General features: G+C 35.3%; 3 protein-coding genes and 2 pseudogenes across 3 annotated transcripts; 4 read left to right on the top strand and 1 right to left on the bottom strand.

Annotated features, from left to right (window-relative positions):
* Positions 1 to 2,060: 2,060 nt before the first annotated feature.
* On the top strand, positions 2,061 to 2,752 carry LOC147293933 (glu S.griseus protease inhibitor-like). Its single transcript, XM_086233653.1, has 2 exons — positions 2,061 to 2,147; positions 2,265 to 2,752. Exons 1-2 carry the CDS (start codon positions 2,129 to 2,131, stop codon positions 2,459 to 2,461), a joined length of 216 nt encoding a protein of 71 aa, XP_086089779.1. The 5' UTR covers positions 2,061 to 2,128; the 3' UTR covers positions 2,462 to 2,752.
* Positions 2,753 to 10,441: 7,689 nt separating this feature from the next.
* Positions 10,442 to 11,040, top strand: LOC147293932 (glu S.griseus protease inhibitor-like). Its single transcript, XM_086233681.1, has 2 exons — positions 10,442 to 10,532; positions 10,650 to 11,040. The coding sequence occupies exons 1-2, from the start codon at positions 10,514 to 10,516 to the stop codon at positions 10,844 to 10,846; spliced, it is 216 nt and encodes a 71-aa protein (XP_086089807.1). The 5' UTR covers positions 10,442 to 10,513; the 3' UTR covers positions 10,847 to 11,040.
* A 2,746-nt stretch (positions 11,041 to 13,786) lies between these two features.
* LOC147293931 (glu S.griseus protease inhibitor-like) lies at positions 13,787 to 14,483 on the top strand. Its single transcript, XM_086233810.1, has 2 exons — positions 13,787 to 13,873; positions 13,991 to 14,483. Exons 1-2 carry the CDS (start codon positions 13,855 to 13,857, stop codon positions 14,182 to 14,184), a joined length of 213 nt encoding a protein of 70 aa, XP_086089936.1. The 5' UTR covers positions 13,787 to 13,854; the 3' UTR covers positions 14,185 to 14,483.
* Positions 14,484 to 15,953: 1,470 nt separating this feature from the next.
* Positions 15,954 to 16,281, top strand: LOC147293930 (glu S.griseus protease inhibitor pseudogene; annotated as a pseudogene).
* Positions 16,282 to 16,396: 115 nt separating this feature from the next.
* Positions 16,397 to 18,867, bottom strand: LOC147293929 (ASI1-immunoprecipitated protein 1 pseudogene; annotated as a pseudogene).
* Positions 18,868 to 20,298: the final 1,431 nt, after the last annotated feature.

Raw genomic sequence — 20,298 nt, 5'->3', positions numbered from 1 at the left:
TTTGCCCTCTCAAAAAACCACATGTCCAGCACGTGATGAAAATGGTTGGACGTTAGCCCAAAAGTGATGGAATGGACTAAATTGGGATACGTTAATTACAAACTGGACGAACATGGAACAAAAATTAAAACGTGGACTAACATGAGAAAATGATAAAAGTATGTGAACCAACATGGGACAAAAATTAATGAAAAATTATAAACTGGTTAATAATTGATGATCTCATAATAGAAATATATGAGATGATAAATTAGTAACTAAAAAGGTTAATGGAATTAAGAATTAATTACAGATTATGTTATTAGACATTCAAAAAGGATTAATAGTGGTATAGAACCCAAGAATAAGATATATGCACAATTTTCCGTAAAATGTCTCTTTTTTTTTTTTTTTTTGATAACCAAGGGTGTCTTGGGCCAGCTTTCGTATATCAGACTAATTCCTTGGACCTATCAAATACAAACAATCCACACTGGATCTAGTCCGTAATATGTCTTTGGCCAAGCGGGTATTTCTCTAGGAAACCCCAGCTCTCAGCTGTAGCCACGTACCCCTTCTAGATAGATTAATTCGATATCACCTCCACCACTGTCTTTTTATACATGAAAAGCAAGGGGTTTAAAGTTGATATTAAAACTTTGGCCATTGTCTCAATTAAGTATTAAATTATATATATTATTTATCACAATTTTATATCCAAACTATTCTATTATGTGGGCTAAGCTCAGATTTTCTAAGCTGCCAGCGCGCAGCTAGCCATTCAAATAACATTTCTAGAAATTTTATATTATGTGGCCAAAAAAAAAAAATGTTATAATATATCTGTTGTGTCAATGATGTCGATGCCAGGTTTGATGAGCTGGTTGTCCCTACTTTTTCCCATATTTTTATCTCGTCTTTCGGCAGATTTTGCCAACAATAGCTATGATCTAAGTACGTGTATCGTACAAACCAGATTTCATCAGCTTCCAAATACTATTCTTCATTTTCATACCAAAACATTAGCTGTTCTTCATTTTGCTTCTCTACGTGCTTAAGGTCATCGTGGATCATAGAGATAGACACAATTGCTTCTCTACATTCTTGCCGATTAGGTTTGCCACTGCATTACTTAATGTAATATTTGTGTAAACAAAATCATGCAAACATCCTACGTAACATCCAAATATTCAATAATGAAACCACAAGCTGTTCAAATGTTCAATGAAAAACTACTATAAATATGCATCTCTTCCCCATGCCAATACATCACAAGCTAAATTACAAGAGAGATCAGAGAGTAAAAAGTCTAAATTAATTAGAACAAGAAGCAAGGATGGCATCTCGATGTGAAGGTATCAGTCATCTTAAACTCGAATCATATAATGGCGTGCCAAGCGACGAGCAGTTCCATCAGCCATCACACTATCTATCATTTCATACTTCTTATAATTTGCTTGGAGGGACTCCTGCTGCTGCTTTGTGAGCTTCTCCTCTTCCTGGAGTTGTTGCTTGAGCACAAACGCATCTTCAAGAGCATGCTTTCGAGTAAGATGCTTCAGTTTCTTTGCCACTTCAAAATCAGGATCATTTGGCTCCAACCAACGGCAATATATTTTTCTACCTGGCTTTACAGGCCGATCATCAAACATTTCAACTCTAGCATGAAGCGCCCTCACAGGCTGAGCTGGTTATCCCTACTTTTTCCCATAATTATATCTTATGTCTTTCAGCAGATTTTGTCAACAATAGCTATCATCTAAGTACGTGTATCAAACTAGATTTCACTAAAACTGACCAAATACTATTCTTCATTTTCATACCAAAATACTAGCTATTCTTCACTTTGCTTCTCTACATGCTTAAGGTCATCGCGCGTGAATCATAGAGATAGACGCAATTAATATTCATTCTTGGCGACAAGGTTTGCTATATTATATATATGATGTAATATTTATGTCGACAAAAGCATGGAAACAGCCTACCTAACAAGTAACATCCAAATAGTCAATAATGACCAACCACAAGCTGTTCAATGACAATTACAACTATAAATATGCATCTCTTCCCCATGCCAATACATCACAAGCTACATTACAAAGAGAGATCAGAGATTAATTAAAAGCCTAAATTAGAACAAGAAGCGAGGATGGCATCTGAATGTGAAGGTAATCATGAACAAGTTCTTGTTTACAACTATGAATGCATGCCACTAAATAATATATAAGCTTTCTATATATATGTTTTCATTTAATGTAACAAGTTTTTGGAGTTTATATATGCAGGCAAGGATTCATGGCCTGAGTTGTTGGGAGCTCAGGGGACTGTTGCAGAGGAAACAATTGAGAGGGAGAATTCTTTGGTCGATGCTGTGGTCGTACTAGAAGGAACAATAATTATCGACAAACAATTCCGGTGTGATAGGGTTCGGGTTTGGGTCGATACTGATGGCATCGTTACTAGGGTCCCTACAATTGGTTAATTTCGACCAAGAGCTTCACTTCAGGGCTACTAGTTCTCTTTTAACAGTACGTATTTGAAGGAAATTACGCGAATTGATAATCAAATAAGGAGTTTTATTCACCATGTATTGTATTAATTGTAAACTAAATAATTTGTTGTTCTTTCACTGTGTATTCTATACGAAGCTAAATAAGATTAATGGTTGGAGAGCAAGCTAGGCTTTCAACATCAATCAAGCTAGGTTAAGTGAAATTAATGAAATAAGGGGTACTTGTATTAATTCTCAATGCAATAATATTTGTATTCAAGATGACGTACATAATTATCTATTTTTCTTTTTATGTATGTATGTTCTATATATATGTGAAGCTGAATATATATTAATAATTAGAGTAAAATGCATCATTGGTCCACATACTTTTATCATTTTTTCACGTTGGTCCATGCTTTAATTTTGTCCCATGTTGGTTCAGTTTATAATTGACGTGTCCCAATTTAGTCCATTCCGTCACTTTTGGGCTAATGTCCGTCCATTTCCATCACGTGCCGTACATATGGGCTTTTTGGGAGTGCAAAAAAGTATTTTTCCTTACATTTTTGCCACCATCTCCAAAATAATAATAATAAAAAAAAAAAAAAAAAACAAGCCCAACAGCACCCCCACAGGGACACAACACTAACATACCCCACCCCTCTTCTTCTTCCTTTTTTTCTTTTTCTTCTTCATCTTCCTTTCTGCAACACCCCCCCTCCCCTAACGGAAACAGATCATCTGCATTCCCCCACACACCACACCTATAAACATAAAATTAAAATTAAGAAAAAAAAACAAAAATAAAATAAAACAAGATTAAATGAAATAATCAAAATTCAAAAAATCAACACTTTGCAAAAATCTGTGGATGTCTCAGAAACCTCTGCAATCCCATATTTGCAGAGGGTATAGGAACCCTCTGCAAAAATCTCTCAGAAACCCCATCCATCATCATCATCATCCCACAAATTTCTCCAAACCCAAAATCAGTGGATGTCTTCAAACCCACCCTCCTTTATCTTCCTTCACTTGCTCTCCTACACAAACCTAGAAGCCGCCGTCGAGAGAGAAAGAGAGTGATATATATAGAGAGAGAGAGAGAGAGAGAGAGAGAGAGAGTGTGAGAAAGAAAGAGAGACAAAAAGAGAGAGTGAGAGAGAGAAATATAGTGAAAGACAAAGAGAGAGAGTGAAAGAAAGAGAGAGATGCATGCGGCCAGGAAGGGTTGTTTCCGGGGAGGGATTAGGTAGATGGCCGGACTGAGGGAGGTAGGTGGGAGGGGAAGGGTTGGGTGGGTGTGGGGAGGGGATTTCAGAATCATTCCTCTTTTTTTTTTAGATTTTTTTTTTCATTACTATTTTAGAGATGCCACATGAAAATACTTTTTTGCCCTCTCAAAAAACCCACATGTGCAGCACGTGATGAAAATGGTTGGACGTTAGCCCAAAAGTGACGGAATGGACTAAATTTGGACACGTTAATTACAAACTGGACCAACATGGAACAAAAATTAAAACGTGGACTAACGTGAGAAAATGATAAAAGCATGTGGACCAACATGGGACAAAAATTAATGAAAAATTATAAATTGGTTAATAATTGATGATCTCATACTCGAAATATATGAGATGATAAATTAGTAGCTAAAAAGGTTAATGGAATTAAGAATTAATTACAGATTATGTTGTTAGACGTTCAAAAAGGATTAATAGTGGTATAGAACCCAAGAATAAGATATATATGCACAATTTTCCGTAAAATGTCTTTTTTATTAATAACCAAGGGTGTCCTGGGACAGCTTTCGTATATCAGACTAGTCCCTTAGGCCGGTCAAAGACAAACAATCCACGCTGGATCTAGTCCGTAATATGTCTTTGGCCAAGTGGGTATTTCTCTAGTAAACCCCAGCTTTCAGCTGTAGCCACGTACCTAGGGCAGCCCATCGGTCGGATCGAATCGGTAAATGGCCTTACCGATTCGATTACCAAAATTTCGGTAATCTAGTTTTGATGCCGATTTCCGAATCGATTCTTTCGGCTTTCGGCATTTTTCGGATCCTTCAGATTTCGGTATTTTCGAAATACCCACACACAGAGGCACACGAAAACCCACACACAACAGAGGCACACCAAAACCAGGATCAAAATACACAGAAGCCATGGGAGAACAGAGAGAACATGGGGAAGAATGGGACCACTACTAATGACGCCATGGGCAAGATTGAGATCCAACGACGAGGAATCCACCATCAGATCTGCCGGCTCCCGGCTGGAAGACTCCACCGTGCTGCTCTGGCTCGGGATCTTATTGTTGCTGCCGCTATGATTATTATTATTTTTAGAAGTAACATTGAGATTGAGAGTCTCTGAGGGGATGGGAAGTTAGTCTTGGCCTTGGCGCCGCGGAACTCTCTGGCGGCGGTGTCATAGGCTCGAGCCGCTTCCTCAGCCGTGTCAAAGGTTCCGAGCCAGACCCGGCTTTTCTTGCCCGGGTCCCGGATCTTGGCGGCGTACCTCCTCCACGGTGGCGTTGGCTTTGGGTAGTGGCCTCGCCGGTATCCTTCGCCAGATGCGCTGGTGCCGGGCGCAGAGGAGAGAAGACAAGGTGAGAGAACAGAGAAAAAGAGAGAGTGAGGGTGACGGCTGGGAGAGAAAAATGAGGGAAAAAGTCTGAAAATGAAGCTTTTTTCCGAGCCAGACCCAGCTTTTCTTGCCCGGGTCCCGGATCTCGGCGGCGTACCTCCCCCACGGTGGCGTTGGCTTTGGGTAGTGGCCTCGCCGGTATCCTTCGCCAGACGCGCTGGTGCCGGGCGCAGAGGAGAGAAGACATGGTGAGAGAACAGAGAAAAAAAGAGAGTGAGGGTGACGGCTGGGAGAGAAAAATGAGGGAAAAAGTCTGAAAATGAAGCTTTTATACTCATTAAACCCTAAGTCACAAAATTACAAAACTACCCTTCACTTCAAACGCCCATAACTATCAATCTGTAACTCCGATGAATGTACGGTTTGAGTCTACGGACTCGTGAGTTCGAGACCTATCCAACGAGTCTAAGTTCGAAACCAAAAGCCCAATATAACAAAAAGTCAATTTTGGGTCAAACCGAATTTAAAACAAAAATTAAAATTAATCCAAAACCTTTTTATTTTTCAAATAAATTCCCCAAAATTTTCGAATAACCCCAAAATAAAATATTGTAAAAATACGGGATCTCACATTTTACTGTTTTGTTTAATGGGGTTTTGATTAGGGTTTGGGCAAATTGGGATTTGGTTGGGGTTTGGGTGATTAGGGTTTGGTTGGGCAAATTGAGGTTTGGGAAAATAAAAAAAAAACTAGTTTATATATAATTATACATACATAAATAATGATAGGTATTAAGATATTAACATAAATAATAGGGTTTAGATTGAGGTTTGGGAAAATAAAATAAAAACATTAGGATTAGGGTATTAACAATTTAAGCTTATAAGTTATAACTTTATATAACTACTAACTCTAGTTTCATGGAAAAAAAAAAAAAACTACTAACTAGTTTAGAACTACTAAGACTATAATACTTTGTTATATGTTATATATGTTACATATATAATTATAGTATTATAAACTATGTAGTATATACTATCAAATATATAAACTATAGTCTTATAGTATTATAAACTATATACTATAAATTATATAAACTATATACTATCAAATATATAAACTATAGTCTTATAGTATTATAAACTATATATTATAAATTATATAAACTATATACTATCAAATATATAAATTATAGTCTTATAGTATTATAAACTATATATTATATTATATACTATAAATTATATAAGCTATAGTCTTATAGTATTATAAAATATATACTATTAAACTATAGTAACTACTAAGTACTAACTAATTTATTACTTTATAACTTTATATATAATTATATATATTATCAGGGCCCTTCCAATAAGGGATCCCTCATTTAGTGTTAAATGAGGGATCACCCTGTGGGCCCACAAGGGTCATTTTGTGTTGATCCGAACCGTCTATTTTTTACAACTCCATTGATAGATCATGCTTGCAAAAAATCAGCTAAATCAGAAATCGTTTACTAGTTTGATTAAGCGGTCAAAGTTTAAAACAAATGAACGAACAACAAGTTCCTCTATAAACACCAAAACTTTGACCGCTTAATCAAACGAGTAAACGATTTCTGATTTAGCTGATTTTTTGCATACATTATCTATCAATGGAGATGTAAAAAATGGACAATTCGAATCAACACAAAATGACTCGTGTGGGCCCCACAGAGTGATCCCTCATTTAACACTAAATGAGAGATCCCTTATTAGAAGGGCCCTCATATATTATATACATAAACAATGTTAGATATATATAACATTATAGAGTAATTAATAAATAATAATAGACTTAGTGTATAGAGTTTAGAAATTAGAATTGTATGCTTAATTGGGTTTTAAGTTTTAACTTTTAATTATAGTGTATAAGATATTTAATAGGCCATGTTTAGTGTATTTTTTTGGCCAAGTTAGTGTATTTAACTTTTAAGTTTTAAGTTTATGATATAAGGTAAAGTGTATAGACTATAGAGAATATAATATATAAGGTTAAGTGTCTAAAACTATATATAAGTTATAACTAAAAGTCTAAAACTATATACTAATTAGTAATTTTATTATATAGGGTATAAGTATAACTAAAATTATATATTAAAACATTATTATATAAGTAGTTTATACTTTATACTATATACTATATAAATATATAAAGTTAGTAAAGTTATAAACTATATATTTATATAAACTATATGGTATTATAAACTACATACTATATAAACTATAACTATATATATTAAGCATATTAATGTAATAATAATACATATAAATATATATAACCATATACTAACCAAGGGTTTAAATTTCGAAAATTTCGGTGAAATTTCGGCGAAATTTTCGATTTGAGGAGGGATTGAAATCGAAACGGAGTTTTGTTAAATTTTCGGGATAATTTCGGCGAAATTTTCAAAATTTTTGAAATTTCGCCGAAATTCTCGAAATTTCGCCGAAGTTTTCTCTGGGCAGCGGCAGGGGGAGATCGGGGGAGAAAGTGGAGGGGCGGCGGCAGGGGTGGCTGGGGGGCGCAGCAGGAGGGAGATCGAGGGAGATCGAGGGCGCGCGGCAGGGGGGAACGCGGCAGGGCGAGCGGCAGGGCGCGCGGCAGGGGGGAGAAAGTGGTGAGGGTGAGGTGGCTTGGTGATGGATTGGGGAGAGAGAGAGAGAGAGAGAGAGAGAGAGAGAGAGAGAGAGAGAGAGAGAGAGAGAGGGAGGATGACGAAGAGTCTGGAAGAGATAAGAAAAAAAACTGGAGATGTCACGGGGGAAAGGAAAAGGAAGGGAAAAAGAGAAGGAAAAAAAAAGGAAAAGAAAAAAGGAGAAAAAAAAAGAAGGAAAAAAAAGAAAAGAAAAAAGGAAAAAAAAAAAAGAAGGAAAAAAAAGAAAAGAAAAAAGGAAAAAAAAAAGAAGGAAAAAAAAAAAGAAAAGAAAAAAGGAAAAAAAAAAAAAAAAAAGGGAAAGAAATAATAAAAAAGACAAAAAAAATTAAAAGGTTTAGGGTTGATTGGGGTTTGAGGCATTTGGGCAATTGTAAAGAAAAAAAATGGTTTTGAATTTTTTTTGACCATTTTGAAGTTTCGTTTGGTTATTTTTAAACCCTAAATCAATAAACTTTAATATATTTTTATATAAAAAATAATTAAAAATACCATAAAGGGCCTAAATCCTAATATCATATACCATATCCTAAACAATATAGAGTATAGATTATAAAATATATAGGGTTTAATGTATAGATTATAGAGTATAAATAATATACTAATTTTATTTAACAGTATTTGTCTCCAGCGCACATTATATTCATCTTATATCACATGAAGCCTACTATATATATAATTAGTTTCTTCAATGTTTTTTATCAATTTAGTAGATAATATGTTAAATAAACATATGGTAAAGTTTTATTCAAAATTTCCGTATTTTGATAGTAAGTTCCACCGTTTCTATCTAATTTTTGTCGAAATTTAAAAATCTTCGAAATTTCCGTCGAAATTTCCATCGAAATTTCCATCGAAATTTTCTCGAAACCCGAAATTTTATTCCTTGATACTAACCATATTAAATTATTAATGTAATAATATTACATATAAATATATATATATAACTAAATTTCGGTAATTGTTTCGGATTTTTCGATATATATTTTGATTTTTTCGGTAATAATCGATTCGGTTGCTTTCGGTCATAATTTTCGGTAATCAGTCGGTTTACCAACTTTTTTGGTAATTTTTTAGTTTCGAATTTTCGATTTTTGGCTTGTTAAAATCGATTTACCAAACCAAAAAATTTCGGTCGGTAGTCGGTCGGTTCGGTAAATACCAAACCAATGGGCAGCCCTACACGTACCCCTTCTAGATAGATTAATTCGATATCACCTCTACCACTGTCTTTTTATACATGAAAAACAAGGGGTTTAAAGTTGATATTAAAACTTTGGTCATTGTCTCCATTAAGTACTAAATTATATATATTATTTATCACAATTTTATATCCAAACTATTCTATTTTGTGGGCTAAGCTCAGATTTTCTAAGCTCCCAGCAGCTAGCCATTCAAATAACATTTCTAGAAATTTTATATTATGTGGCCAAAAAAAAAAATGTTATAATATATCTGTTGTGTCAATGATGTCGACGCCAGGTTTGATGAGCTGGTTGTCCCTACTTTTTTCCATATTTTTATCTCGTCTTTCAGCAGATTTTGCCAACAATAGCTATGATCTAAGTACGTGTATCGTACAAACCAGATTTCATCAACTTCCAAATACTATTCTTCATTTTCATACCAAAACATTAGCTATTCTTCATTTTGCTTCTCTACGTGCTTAAGGTCATCGTGGATCATAGAGATAGACACAATTGCTTCTCTACATTCTTGCCGATTAGGTTTGCCACTGCATTACTTAATGTAATATTTGTGTAAACAAAATCATGCAAACATCCTACGTAACATCCAAATATTCAATAATGAAACCACAAGCTGTTCAAATGTTCAATGAAAAACTACTATAAATATGCATCTCTTCCCCATGCCAATACATCACAAGCTAAATTACAAGAGAGATCAGAGAGTAAAAAGTCTAAATTAATTAGAACAAGAAGCGAGGATGGCATCTGGATGTGAAGGTATCAGTCATCTTAAACTCGAATCATATAATGGCGTGCCAAGCGACGAGCAGTTCCATCAGCCATCACACTATCTATCATTTCATACTTCCTATAATTTGCTTGGAGGGACTCCTGCTGCTGCTTTGTGAGCTTCTCCTCTTCCTGGAGTTGTTGCTTGAGCACAAACGCATCTTCAAGAGCATGCTTTCGAGTAAGATGCTTCAGTTTCTTTGCCACTTCAAAATCAGGATCATTTGGCTCCAACCAACGGCAATATATTTTTCTACCTGGCTTTACAGGCCGATCATCAAACATTTCAACTCTAGCATGAAGCGCCCTCACAGGCTGAGCTGGTTATCCCTACTTTTTCCCATAATTATATCTTATGTCTTTCAGCAGATTTTGTCAACAATAGCTATCATCTAAGTACGTGTATCAAACTAGATTTCACTAAAACTGACCAAATACTATTCTTCATTTTCATACCAAAATACTAGCTATTCTTCACTTTGCTTCTCTACATGCTTAAGGTCATCGCGCGTGAATCATAGAGATAGACGCAATTAATATTCATTCTTGGCGACAAGGTTTGCTATATTATATATATGATGTAATATTTATGTCAACAAAAGCATGCAAACAGCCTACCTAACAAGTAACATCCAAATAGTCAATAATGACCAACCACAAGCTGTTCAATGTCAATTACAACTATAAATATGCATCTCTTCCCCATGCCAATACATCACAAGCTACATTACAAAGAGAGATATATCAGAGATTAATTGAAAGCCTAAATTAGAACAAGAAGCGAGGATGGCATCTGAATGTGAAGGTAATCATGAACAAGTGCTTGTTTACAACTATGAATGCATGCCACTAAATAATATATAAGCTTTCTATATATATGTTTTCATTTAATGTAACAAGTTTTTGGAGTTTATATATGCAGGCAAGGATTCATGGCCTGAGTTGTTGGGAGCTCAGGGGACTGTTGCAGAGGAAACAATTGAGAGGGAGAATTCTTTGGTCGATGCTGTGGTCGTACTAGAAGGAACAATAATTATCGACAAACAATTCCGGTGTGATAGGGTTCGGGTTTGGGTCGATACTGATGGCATCGTTACTAGGGTCCCTACAATTGGTTAATTTCGACTAAGAGCTTCACTTCAGGGCTACTAGTTCTCTTTTATTAGTACGTATTTGAAGGAAATTACGCGAATTGATAATCAAATAAGGAGTTTTATTCACCATGTATTGTATTAATTGTAAACTAAATAATTTGTAGTTCTTTCACTGTGTCTTCTATACGAAGCTAAATAAGATTAATGGTTGGAGAGCAAGCTAGGCTTTCAACATCAATCAAGCTAGGTTAAGTGAAATTAATGAAATAAGGGGTACTTGTATTAATTCTCAATGCAATAATATTTGTATTCAAGACTACGACGACGTACATAATTATCTATTTTTCTTTTGATGTATGTATGTATGTTTTATATATATATGAAGCTGAATATATATTAATAATTAGAGTAAAATGCATTATTGGTCCACATACTTTTATCTTTTTTCCATATTGGTTTATAATTTAATTTGTGTCCCATGTTGGTTCAGTTTATAATTGACGTGTCCCAATTTAGTCTATTCCGTCACTTTGAGCTAACATCCGTCTATTTCCATCACATGCCGTACATATGGCCTTTTTGGGAGGGCAAAAAAGTATTTTTCCTTACATTTTTGCCACCATCTCCAAAATAATAATAAAAAAGAAAGAATAAAAAAAAAAAAAAACAAGCCCAACAGCACCCCCACAGGGCCACAACACTAACGTACCCCACCCCTCGATCTTCTTCTTCCTTTTTTTTTTTTTTTTTTTTCTTTTTCTTCTTCATCTTCCTCTCTGCAACGCCCCCCTCTCCCCTCCCTCCCCTCCCCCAACGGAAACAGATCATCTGCATTCCCCCACACACCACACCTATAAACATAAAATTAAAATTAAGAAATAAAAAAACAAAAATAAAAAAAAACAAGATTAAATGAAATAATCAAAATTCAAAAAATAAATACTTTGCAAAAATCTGTGGATGTCTCAGAAACCTCTGCAATCCCATATTTGCAGAGGGTATAGGAACCCTCTGCAAAAATCTCTCAGAAACCCCATCAATCATCATCATCATCCCACAAATTTCTCCAAACCCAAAATCAGTGGATGTCTTCAAATCCATCCTCCTTCATCTTCCTTCACAAACCAGAAGAAGCCGCCGCCGAGAGAGAAAGAGAGTGATATATAGAGAGAGAGAGAGAGAGAGAGAGAGAGAGAGAGAGAGAGAGAGAGAGTGAGAAAGAAAGAGAGACATAAAGAGAGAGTGGGAGAGAGAAATATAGTGAAAGACAAAGAGAGAGAGTGAGAGAAAGAGAGAGATGCATGCGGCCAGGAAGGGTTATTTCCGGGGACGGATTGGGTAGATGGCCGGACTGGGGGAGGTAGGTGGGAGGGGAAAGGTCGGGTGGGTGTGGGGAGGGGATTTTAGAATCCTTCCTCTTTCTTTTATTTTTAGATTTTTTTTTTCATTACTATTTTAGAGATGCCACATGAAAATACTTTTTTGCCCTCTCAAAAAACCCACATGTGCAGCACGTGATGAAAATGGTTGGACGTTAGCCCAAATGTGATGGAATGGACTAAATCGGGACACGTTAATTACAAACTGGATGAACATGGAACAAAAATTAAAACGTGGACTAACATGAGAAAATGATAAAAGTATGTGGACCAACATGGGACAAAAATTAATGAAAAATTATAAACTGGTTAATAATTGATGATCTCATACTAGAAATATATGAGATGATAAATTAGTAGCTAAAAAGGTTAATGGAATTAAGAATTAATTACAGATTATGTTGTTAGACGTTCAAAAAGGATTAATAGTGGTATAGAACCCAAGAATAAGATATATATGCACAATTTTTCGTAAAATGTCTCTTTTTTTTTTTTTTTTATAACCAAAGGTGTCTTGGGCCAGTTTTTGTATATCAGACTAATCACTTGGGCCGGTCAAATACAAACAATCCATGCTGGATCTAGTCCGTAATATGTCTTTGGCCAAGTGGGTATTTCTCTAGGAAACCCCAGCTTTCAGCTGTAGCCACGTACCCCTTCTAGATAGATTAATTCGATATACCTCCACCACTGTCTTTTTATACATGAAAAGCAAGGGGTTTAAAGTTGATATTAAAACTTTGGCCATTGGCTCAATTAAGTACTAAATTATATATATTATTTATCACAATTTTATATCCAAACTATTCTATTATGTGGGCTAAATTAAAAAGTCTAAATTAATTAGAACAAGAAGCGAGGATGGCATCTGGATGTGAAGGTAACAGTCATCTTAAACTCGAATCATATAATGGCGTGCCAAGCGACGAGCAGTTCCATCAGCCATCACACTATCTATCATTTCATACTTCTTATAATTTGCTTGGAGGGACTCCTGCTGCTGCTTTGCGAGCTTCTCCTCTTCCTGGAGTTGTTTCAAGAGCATGCTTTCGAGTAAGATGCTTCAGTTTCTTTGCCACTGCAAAATCAGGATCATTTGGTTCCAACCAACGGCAATATATTTTTCTACCAGGCTTTGCAGGCCGATCATCAAACATTTCAACTCTAGCATGAAGCGCCCTCACAGGCTGAGCTGGTTATCCCTACTTTTTCCCATAATTATATCTTATGTCTTTCAGCAGATTTTGTCAACAATAGCTATCATCTAAGTACGTGTATCAAACTAGATTTCACTAAAACTGACCAAATACTATTCTTCATTTTCATACCAAAATACTAGCTATTCTTCACTTTGCTTCTCTACATGCTTCAGGTCATCGCGCGTGAATCATAGAGATAGACGCAATTATTATTCATTCTTGGCGACAAGGTTTGCTATATTATATATATGATGTAATATTTATGTCAACAAAAGCATGCAAACAGCCTACCTAACAAGTAACATCCAAATAGTCAATAATGACCAACCACAAGCTGTTCAATGACAATTACAACTATAAATATGCATCTCTTCCCCATGCCAATACATCACAAGCTACATTACAAAGAGAGATCAGAGATTAATTAAAAGCCTAAATTAGAACAAGAAGCGAGGATGGCATCTGAATGTGAAGGTAATCATGAACAAGTGCTTGTTTACAACTATGAATGCATGCCACTAAATAATATATAAGCTTTCTATATATATGTTTTCATTTAATGTAACAAGTTTTTGGAGTTTATATATGCAGGCAAGGATTCATGGCCTGAGTTGTTGGGAGCTCAGGGGACTGTTGCAGAGGAAACAATTGAGAGGGAGAATTCTTTGGTCGATGCTGTGGTCGTACTAGAAGGAACAAACACCGACAAACAATTCCGGTGTGATAGGGTTCGGGTTTGGGTCGATACTGATGGCATCATTACTAGGGTCCCTACAATTGGTTAATTTCGACTAAGAGCTTCACTTCAGAGCTACTAGTTCTCTTTTAATAGTACGTATTTGAAGGAAATTACGCGAATTGATAATCAAATAAGGAGTTTTATTCACCATGTATTGTATTAATTGTAAACTAAATAATTTGTTGTTCTTTCACTGTGTATTCTATACGAAGCTAAATAAGATTAATGGTTGGAGAGCAAGCTAGGCTTTCAACATCAATCAAGCTAGGTTAAGTGAAATTAATGAAATAAGGGTTACTTGTATTAATTCTCAATGCAATAATATTTGTATTCAAGACTACGACGACGTACATAATTATCTATTTTTCTTCTGATGTATGTATGTTCTATATATATGTGAAGCTGAATATATATTAATAATTAAGAATGGCTTGATAAAGTTGATGATCAGTAGTACTGTTACTGTTAATTTTCCATCATCTATCTTATGATCTTTAATTAGTTCTTGTTTCTGTTCAATTAAGTTCAACCATCAAAAGTAATTGTAGGCGTGGCAATTTGGAATTAATAAATTAACACATTAGTTATACAGTACTCTATGCCGTCAAATTCCTATGGCAATTTTGGTAAATCACCAGTTCCATACATGGCCACTTGTTTGTTGCTTTGGGGGAATACTGCTCCTTTAATGAAGTATAAGAGCAAGCTAGCTCCAACAGGAAATGCAAGGATAGCAATTGATCTAGAAATATATGAGATGATAAATTAGTAGCTAAAAAAGTTAATGGAATTAAGAATTAATTACAGATTATGTTGTTAGACGTTCAAAAAGGATAATAGTGGTATAGAACCCAAGAATAAGATATATGCACAACTTTCCGTAATATGTCTTTTTTTGGGTAACGGAGGGTGTTCTGGGCCAGTTTTCGCGCACCAGACTAGTCTCTTAGACAGGTCAAAAACAGACAATCCACACACTAAGGCTAGTAATATGTCTTTGGCCGGCCAAGTGGGTATTGCTCTAGGAAACCCCAGCTTGCAGCTGTAGCCACGTACCCCTTCCAGATAATTAATTCGATATCACCTCCACCACTGTCTTTTTATACATGAAAAACAGGGGGTTTAAAGTTGATATTAAAACTTTGGTCATTGTCTCAAATTAAGTACTAAATTACATATATTATTTCTCACAATTTTATATCCAAACTATTCTATTATGTGGGCTAAGCTCAGATTTTCTAAGCTCCCAGCAGCTAGCCATTCAAATAACATTTCTAGAAATTTTATATTATGTGGCCAAAAAAAAAAATGTTATAATATATCTGTTGTGTCAATGATGTCGATACCAGGTTTGATGAGCTGGTTGTCCCTACTTTTTTCCATATTTTTATCTTGTCTTTCAGCAGATTTTGTCAACAATAGCTATGATCTAAGTACGTGTATCGTACAAACCAGATTTCATCAGCTTCCAAATACTATTCTTCATTTTCATACCAAAACAACAGCTGTTCTTCATTTTGCTTCTCTACGTGCTTAAGGTCATCGTGGATCATAGAGATAGACACAATTGCTTCTCTACATTCTTGCCGATTAGGTTTGCCACTGCATTACTTAATGTAATATTTGTGTAAACAAAATCATGCAAACATCCTACATAACATCCAAATAGTCAATAATGAAACCACAAGCTGTTCAAATGTTCAATGAAAAACTACTATAAATATGCATCTCTTCCCCATGCCAATACATCACAAGCTACATTACAAGAGAGATCAGAGAGTAAAAAGTCTAAATTAATTAGAACAAGAAGCGAGGATGGCATCTGGATGTGAAGGTAATCATGAACAAGTGCTTGTTTACAACTATGAATGCATGCCACTAAATAATATATATGTAAACTTTCTATATGTTTTCATTTAATGTAACAAGTTTTTGGAGTCTATATGCAGGCAAGGGTTCATGGCCTGAGTTGTTGGGAGCTCAGGGGACTGTTGCAGAGGAAACAATTGAGAGGGAGAATTCTTTGGTCGATGCTGTGGTCGTGCTAGAAGGAAAAATTGTCATCCAAGATGTCCTGTGTGATAGGGTTTAGGTTTGGGTCAATTCTGATGGCATTGTTACTAGGGTCCCTACAATTCGTTAATTTCGATTAAGATCTTCACTTGAGGGCTACTAGTTCTCTTTTAACAGTACGTATTTGAAGGAAATCAGGCGAATTGAGAATCAAATAAGGAGTTCTATTCTCCATGTATTGTGTATTGTAAACAAAATAATTTGTTTTTCTATAAGATTAATGATTTGATAAAGTTTACAGTAATTTTCTTCCTCTCTTTAGTTCTGTTCAACCATCAAAAGTACACGGTGTGGCTTGGCTTTCAACCATCAAAAGTCAACAATAGAACAACTACGAAGCTCTCTATTAAAAACAGACATCACCTCATAAACTTTGTATCATGTACAGATGTCACTTTGACAGTTTGACTACACAGGGGTGATAACCTCAACAAAAGCCCTAACAGTCATCTGAAACTCGAATCATATAATGGCGTGCCAAGCGACGAGCAGTTCCATCAGCCATCACACTATCTATCATTTCATACTTCTTATAATTTGCTTGGAGGGACTCCTGCTGCTGCTTTGCGAGCTTCTCCTCTTCCTGGAGTTGTTGCTTGAGCACAAACGCATCTTCAAGAGCATGCTTTCGAGTAAGATGCTTCAGTTTCTTTGCCACTTCAAAATCAGGATCATTTGGCTCCAACCAACGGCAATATATTTTTCTACCAGGCTTTACAGGCCGATCATCAAACATTTCAACTCTAGCATGAAGCGCCCTCACAGGCCTTGGCTTCCCCAGTATCATGAAAGGAAATTGGGCTATCTCTGAGACAATGGCATCAGCCTGTTTTGGGTTCTCCACCTCCACCAGTGCACACTGTGGGATGCTCTTTGATTCTGTGTAATTTGGAATAAAACGAACATTTTTCACAGTTGCAAACTGACCAAGAGCAGTTCTCACAACAGGTTCAGTGACCTGTGGGGAGAGGTTATCTAGGTAAACAGTTCGTTTGACCTTCTCCTCAAAGGCAGCATACTCTGCTTCTGCTTCTAAAGTCCCCATATACCACAATGAACAACAATCTAATAAGAAACAAATTTGATGTTAGCCAAAGTTTACAAATTCTATTAAAATTCCAGACCATAAAAGAAAATAAAAGTAAGAAAGTATAACAAAACAAATGAAAGCATATCAACCATAACAGACACCTAACATATCATATTTGCCATTATCGAGCTCCAGAATCTTATTCCAGCATTTATTTAGCATTGACCCAAACATTCCTCATTCTAGATGTTATTGTTATTCTTTTTCCGCGTCAAATAACTGAATTATTGTTATTCTTTGTGTGGACATAAGTGTATTATGTCATGAATTCTACAGACCATTATATATACCTGAAATTCAATACCCCATCTCTTACCAAACCTTCACTAATCCAATATCTAATCTTTGACTATATCTAACAGAGTAATAGTGCCATAAGCAATTTATAATCTCAGATTGACATTCCTCTATACGATTTTGGGTTTTATGCTCCCCTTCAAATATCAATTTCAACTCTTGCATCTTGTACCAAAAGAGTCATTAGACCACCAAATGCTAACAAATGTTTGGTTTCGTAGAAATGGATAAATTATATAGCGGTGATGATATTATACATGAAGCTCTGTCTATGATATGAAACAGAGCAAATTCTAGTTAAGATTTTTTCTAATATCACTAAGGCAATGAGATGTGCTTTCACACAATTACATAAACAACTGCAGCAAGGATACTGACCAATTATGTTTGACCCTTCTGAGAATCCCAAAATGAATAGATGAAAAGAAACAAATCCTTATATACACTTTGCAGTTTACACCCAAAAAGAAATGTGAAAATGAATATGAATTCACAGATTTCATTAAGCACATCATAGGTCCTAATAAACCATAAAACATATAAATTTCAACAAAACCATCCAACTTAAATAGGAATCCACACAAGTATAATGATCATTAAACAAGATCATTCACAAAACATATGAAGAGAAAACCCAAATGAAATATCCACTCCTCATCGCCAATAATTAAAAAACAAAAACCCAAATAGCCAAATAGAACTTCCCTGCCCGACAGTACCAACCCAACTATCACTAGCAACTCAAACTCCAAGTTGCAGCAAAATCAAATAACAGTTAACAACCCAGAATAATCAAATACCAACCCAAAATCAAACGCCCACCCAGAAAAATCAAAGCAGCCAAAACTGAAAAAAAGAAAAAATAAATAAATAGAGAACAAAAACCTGTTGAGGAATTTCCGGTTTTTAAACAAGTTGCTCAAAATCGAATCAATGGGTTCATCAAAAGTATTGGATTGTTGCATAGAAACTAACCAAATTACCGAAATTAACTAATCATCTTCATTGGAAATTAAACAAATATCAAAATAAAAGATGAGAGAAACAGCCACAATCAGCAAAGAAGACATTAAAGATAAATTTGGGAGGGAAAGAGTCGAAGAAAATACTGACCTCGTTTCGCGTCACAGAGAGTGAGTGAGGATTGAAGCTTGGGATTAGGGTTTGGAGTGGCAGATGAGAGAGGCTGGAAGAGACTGGCGGAGCCGGAGAGTGAGAGCCGCGAAGAGATGGGTGTGGCTTTGTGGGTGGGTCGGGAAGGATTGATTGGCTGTTTACCAATGTAAATTCTGAACTGGGCTGTAGCCCAGCCCACAAACTATAGGTCCAGTAGTTAAATTGGTTAAAGACTACTAAAAAAAAAAAAGAACTAAAACTCTTTTTGTTTTTTTCTTTTAAGTGCTTAAGGGGAAGGATGGTTGCAGTTGTTGAGGTAACGCGCGCAGTTGAAAGGGTCATATAATTGCCCTCACTGCACTCAAGTTCGATCCATCTCACTCGAAAAATTAAAAAAAAAAAAAAAGGGCAAACTACAAGTGCATGACTAAAATATATTGGTGTGCTAATCATCATTTTTTCTCTTCTCTTGCTAACATGAGATGAGAATTGAGGATGTTCCTATACACATCACAACCAAATACTTAATCACCAAATCCAACTCCTAAAAGTATTTTCCAATTTTCAAATAATATTACCTTTCTCATTAATTTTATTTTTTATTTCTTTAAAACTTAAATAAAAAATTAGAGAGGGTGACCATGACTCCTCAGTTGTGAAAATATCAAAACAAAATCAAATTTGTTGGGCCTAGACTCTTTTTTGGACATTGATGTTGAGCATGGGCAATTTCACTTCCCCCTATATTATTTGTGTATATCTTCACTACTGTGTGGCCTTTAAAGATATTTCAGGCTCAAATAGATTGTGACGATTTGTGCCTTTTATTACATGATACATTGGTATGCATGTAAAGTGATATCTAGGTCTTCTATGTATTGCCGTGCTTTACAAGTCAATAACCATTTGAATTTTATTATTATTAAATAAGTTGTATAATTTTTAAACAAAAGGAAATTTCTGATTGCTTTCTTGTTCTTGGTAATATGTGGCGGCAGAATAACGTGGGATATGGTCATATACCTAATGGCATTTATCATTCATTAAACTAAGAATTGTCAACCAAAGAACAATACTGGCTTGCTCTAGTCAAGATCAACATGCATTCCTATATATATCGATTCATCACCTAGGTGTACGTAACAGCTAAAAAGTCAACAATGATCATTGACCAACTTCAAGCAATTCATCAAAATGCTACTCTCTAATTAAGTCTCTATATATAGTCATTTATCATAATGCGAACTTAAACACAAATAGAAGCTCTGGGTATTATAAGAGACTGGAGCAATCATTTAAGCAAGGATGTCAGAATGTGAAGGTAAGGTAGTAGCTAGTTGTAAAGGGGTATAACTAGATATCATATATATATGTACCAATTTCTTATATGGGTATTGTTCTCTTACTAGATAGTATATATAGTTATATAAGATGCTTATTAAACTGTAAATATGATCGTGTAAATATGATCGACTACACATTCAGTAAAAAATCAATAAAATTAATGGTTCATATTCACAATTTGTATGCCACATAAGTATACAGGATATGTGGCTAGACTGTCTAATAAAAGCTAGATAGCAT

This window comes from Dryas octopetala, chromosome 2 (genome assembly GCF_963921425.1).
Source record: "Dryas octopetala chromosome 2, drDryOcto1.1, whole genome shotgun sequence".
NCBI lineage: Eukaryota > Viridiplantae > Streptophyta > Magnoliopsida > Rosales > Rosaceae > Dryas > Dryas octopetala.
The sequence above is the reverse complement of the archived record's forward strand: the minus strand, read 5'-3'. Positions and strand labels throughout refer to the sequence as shown.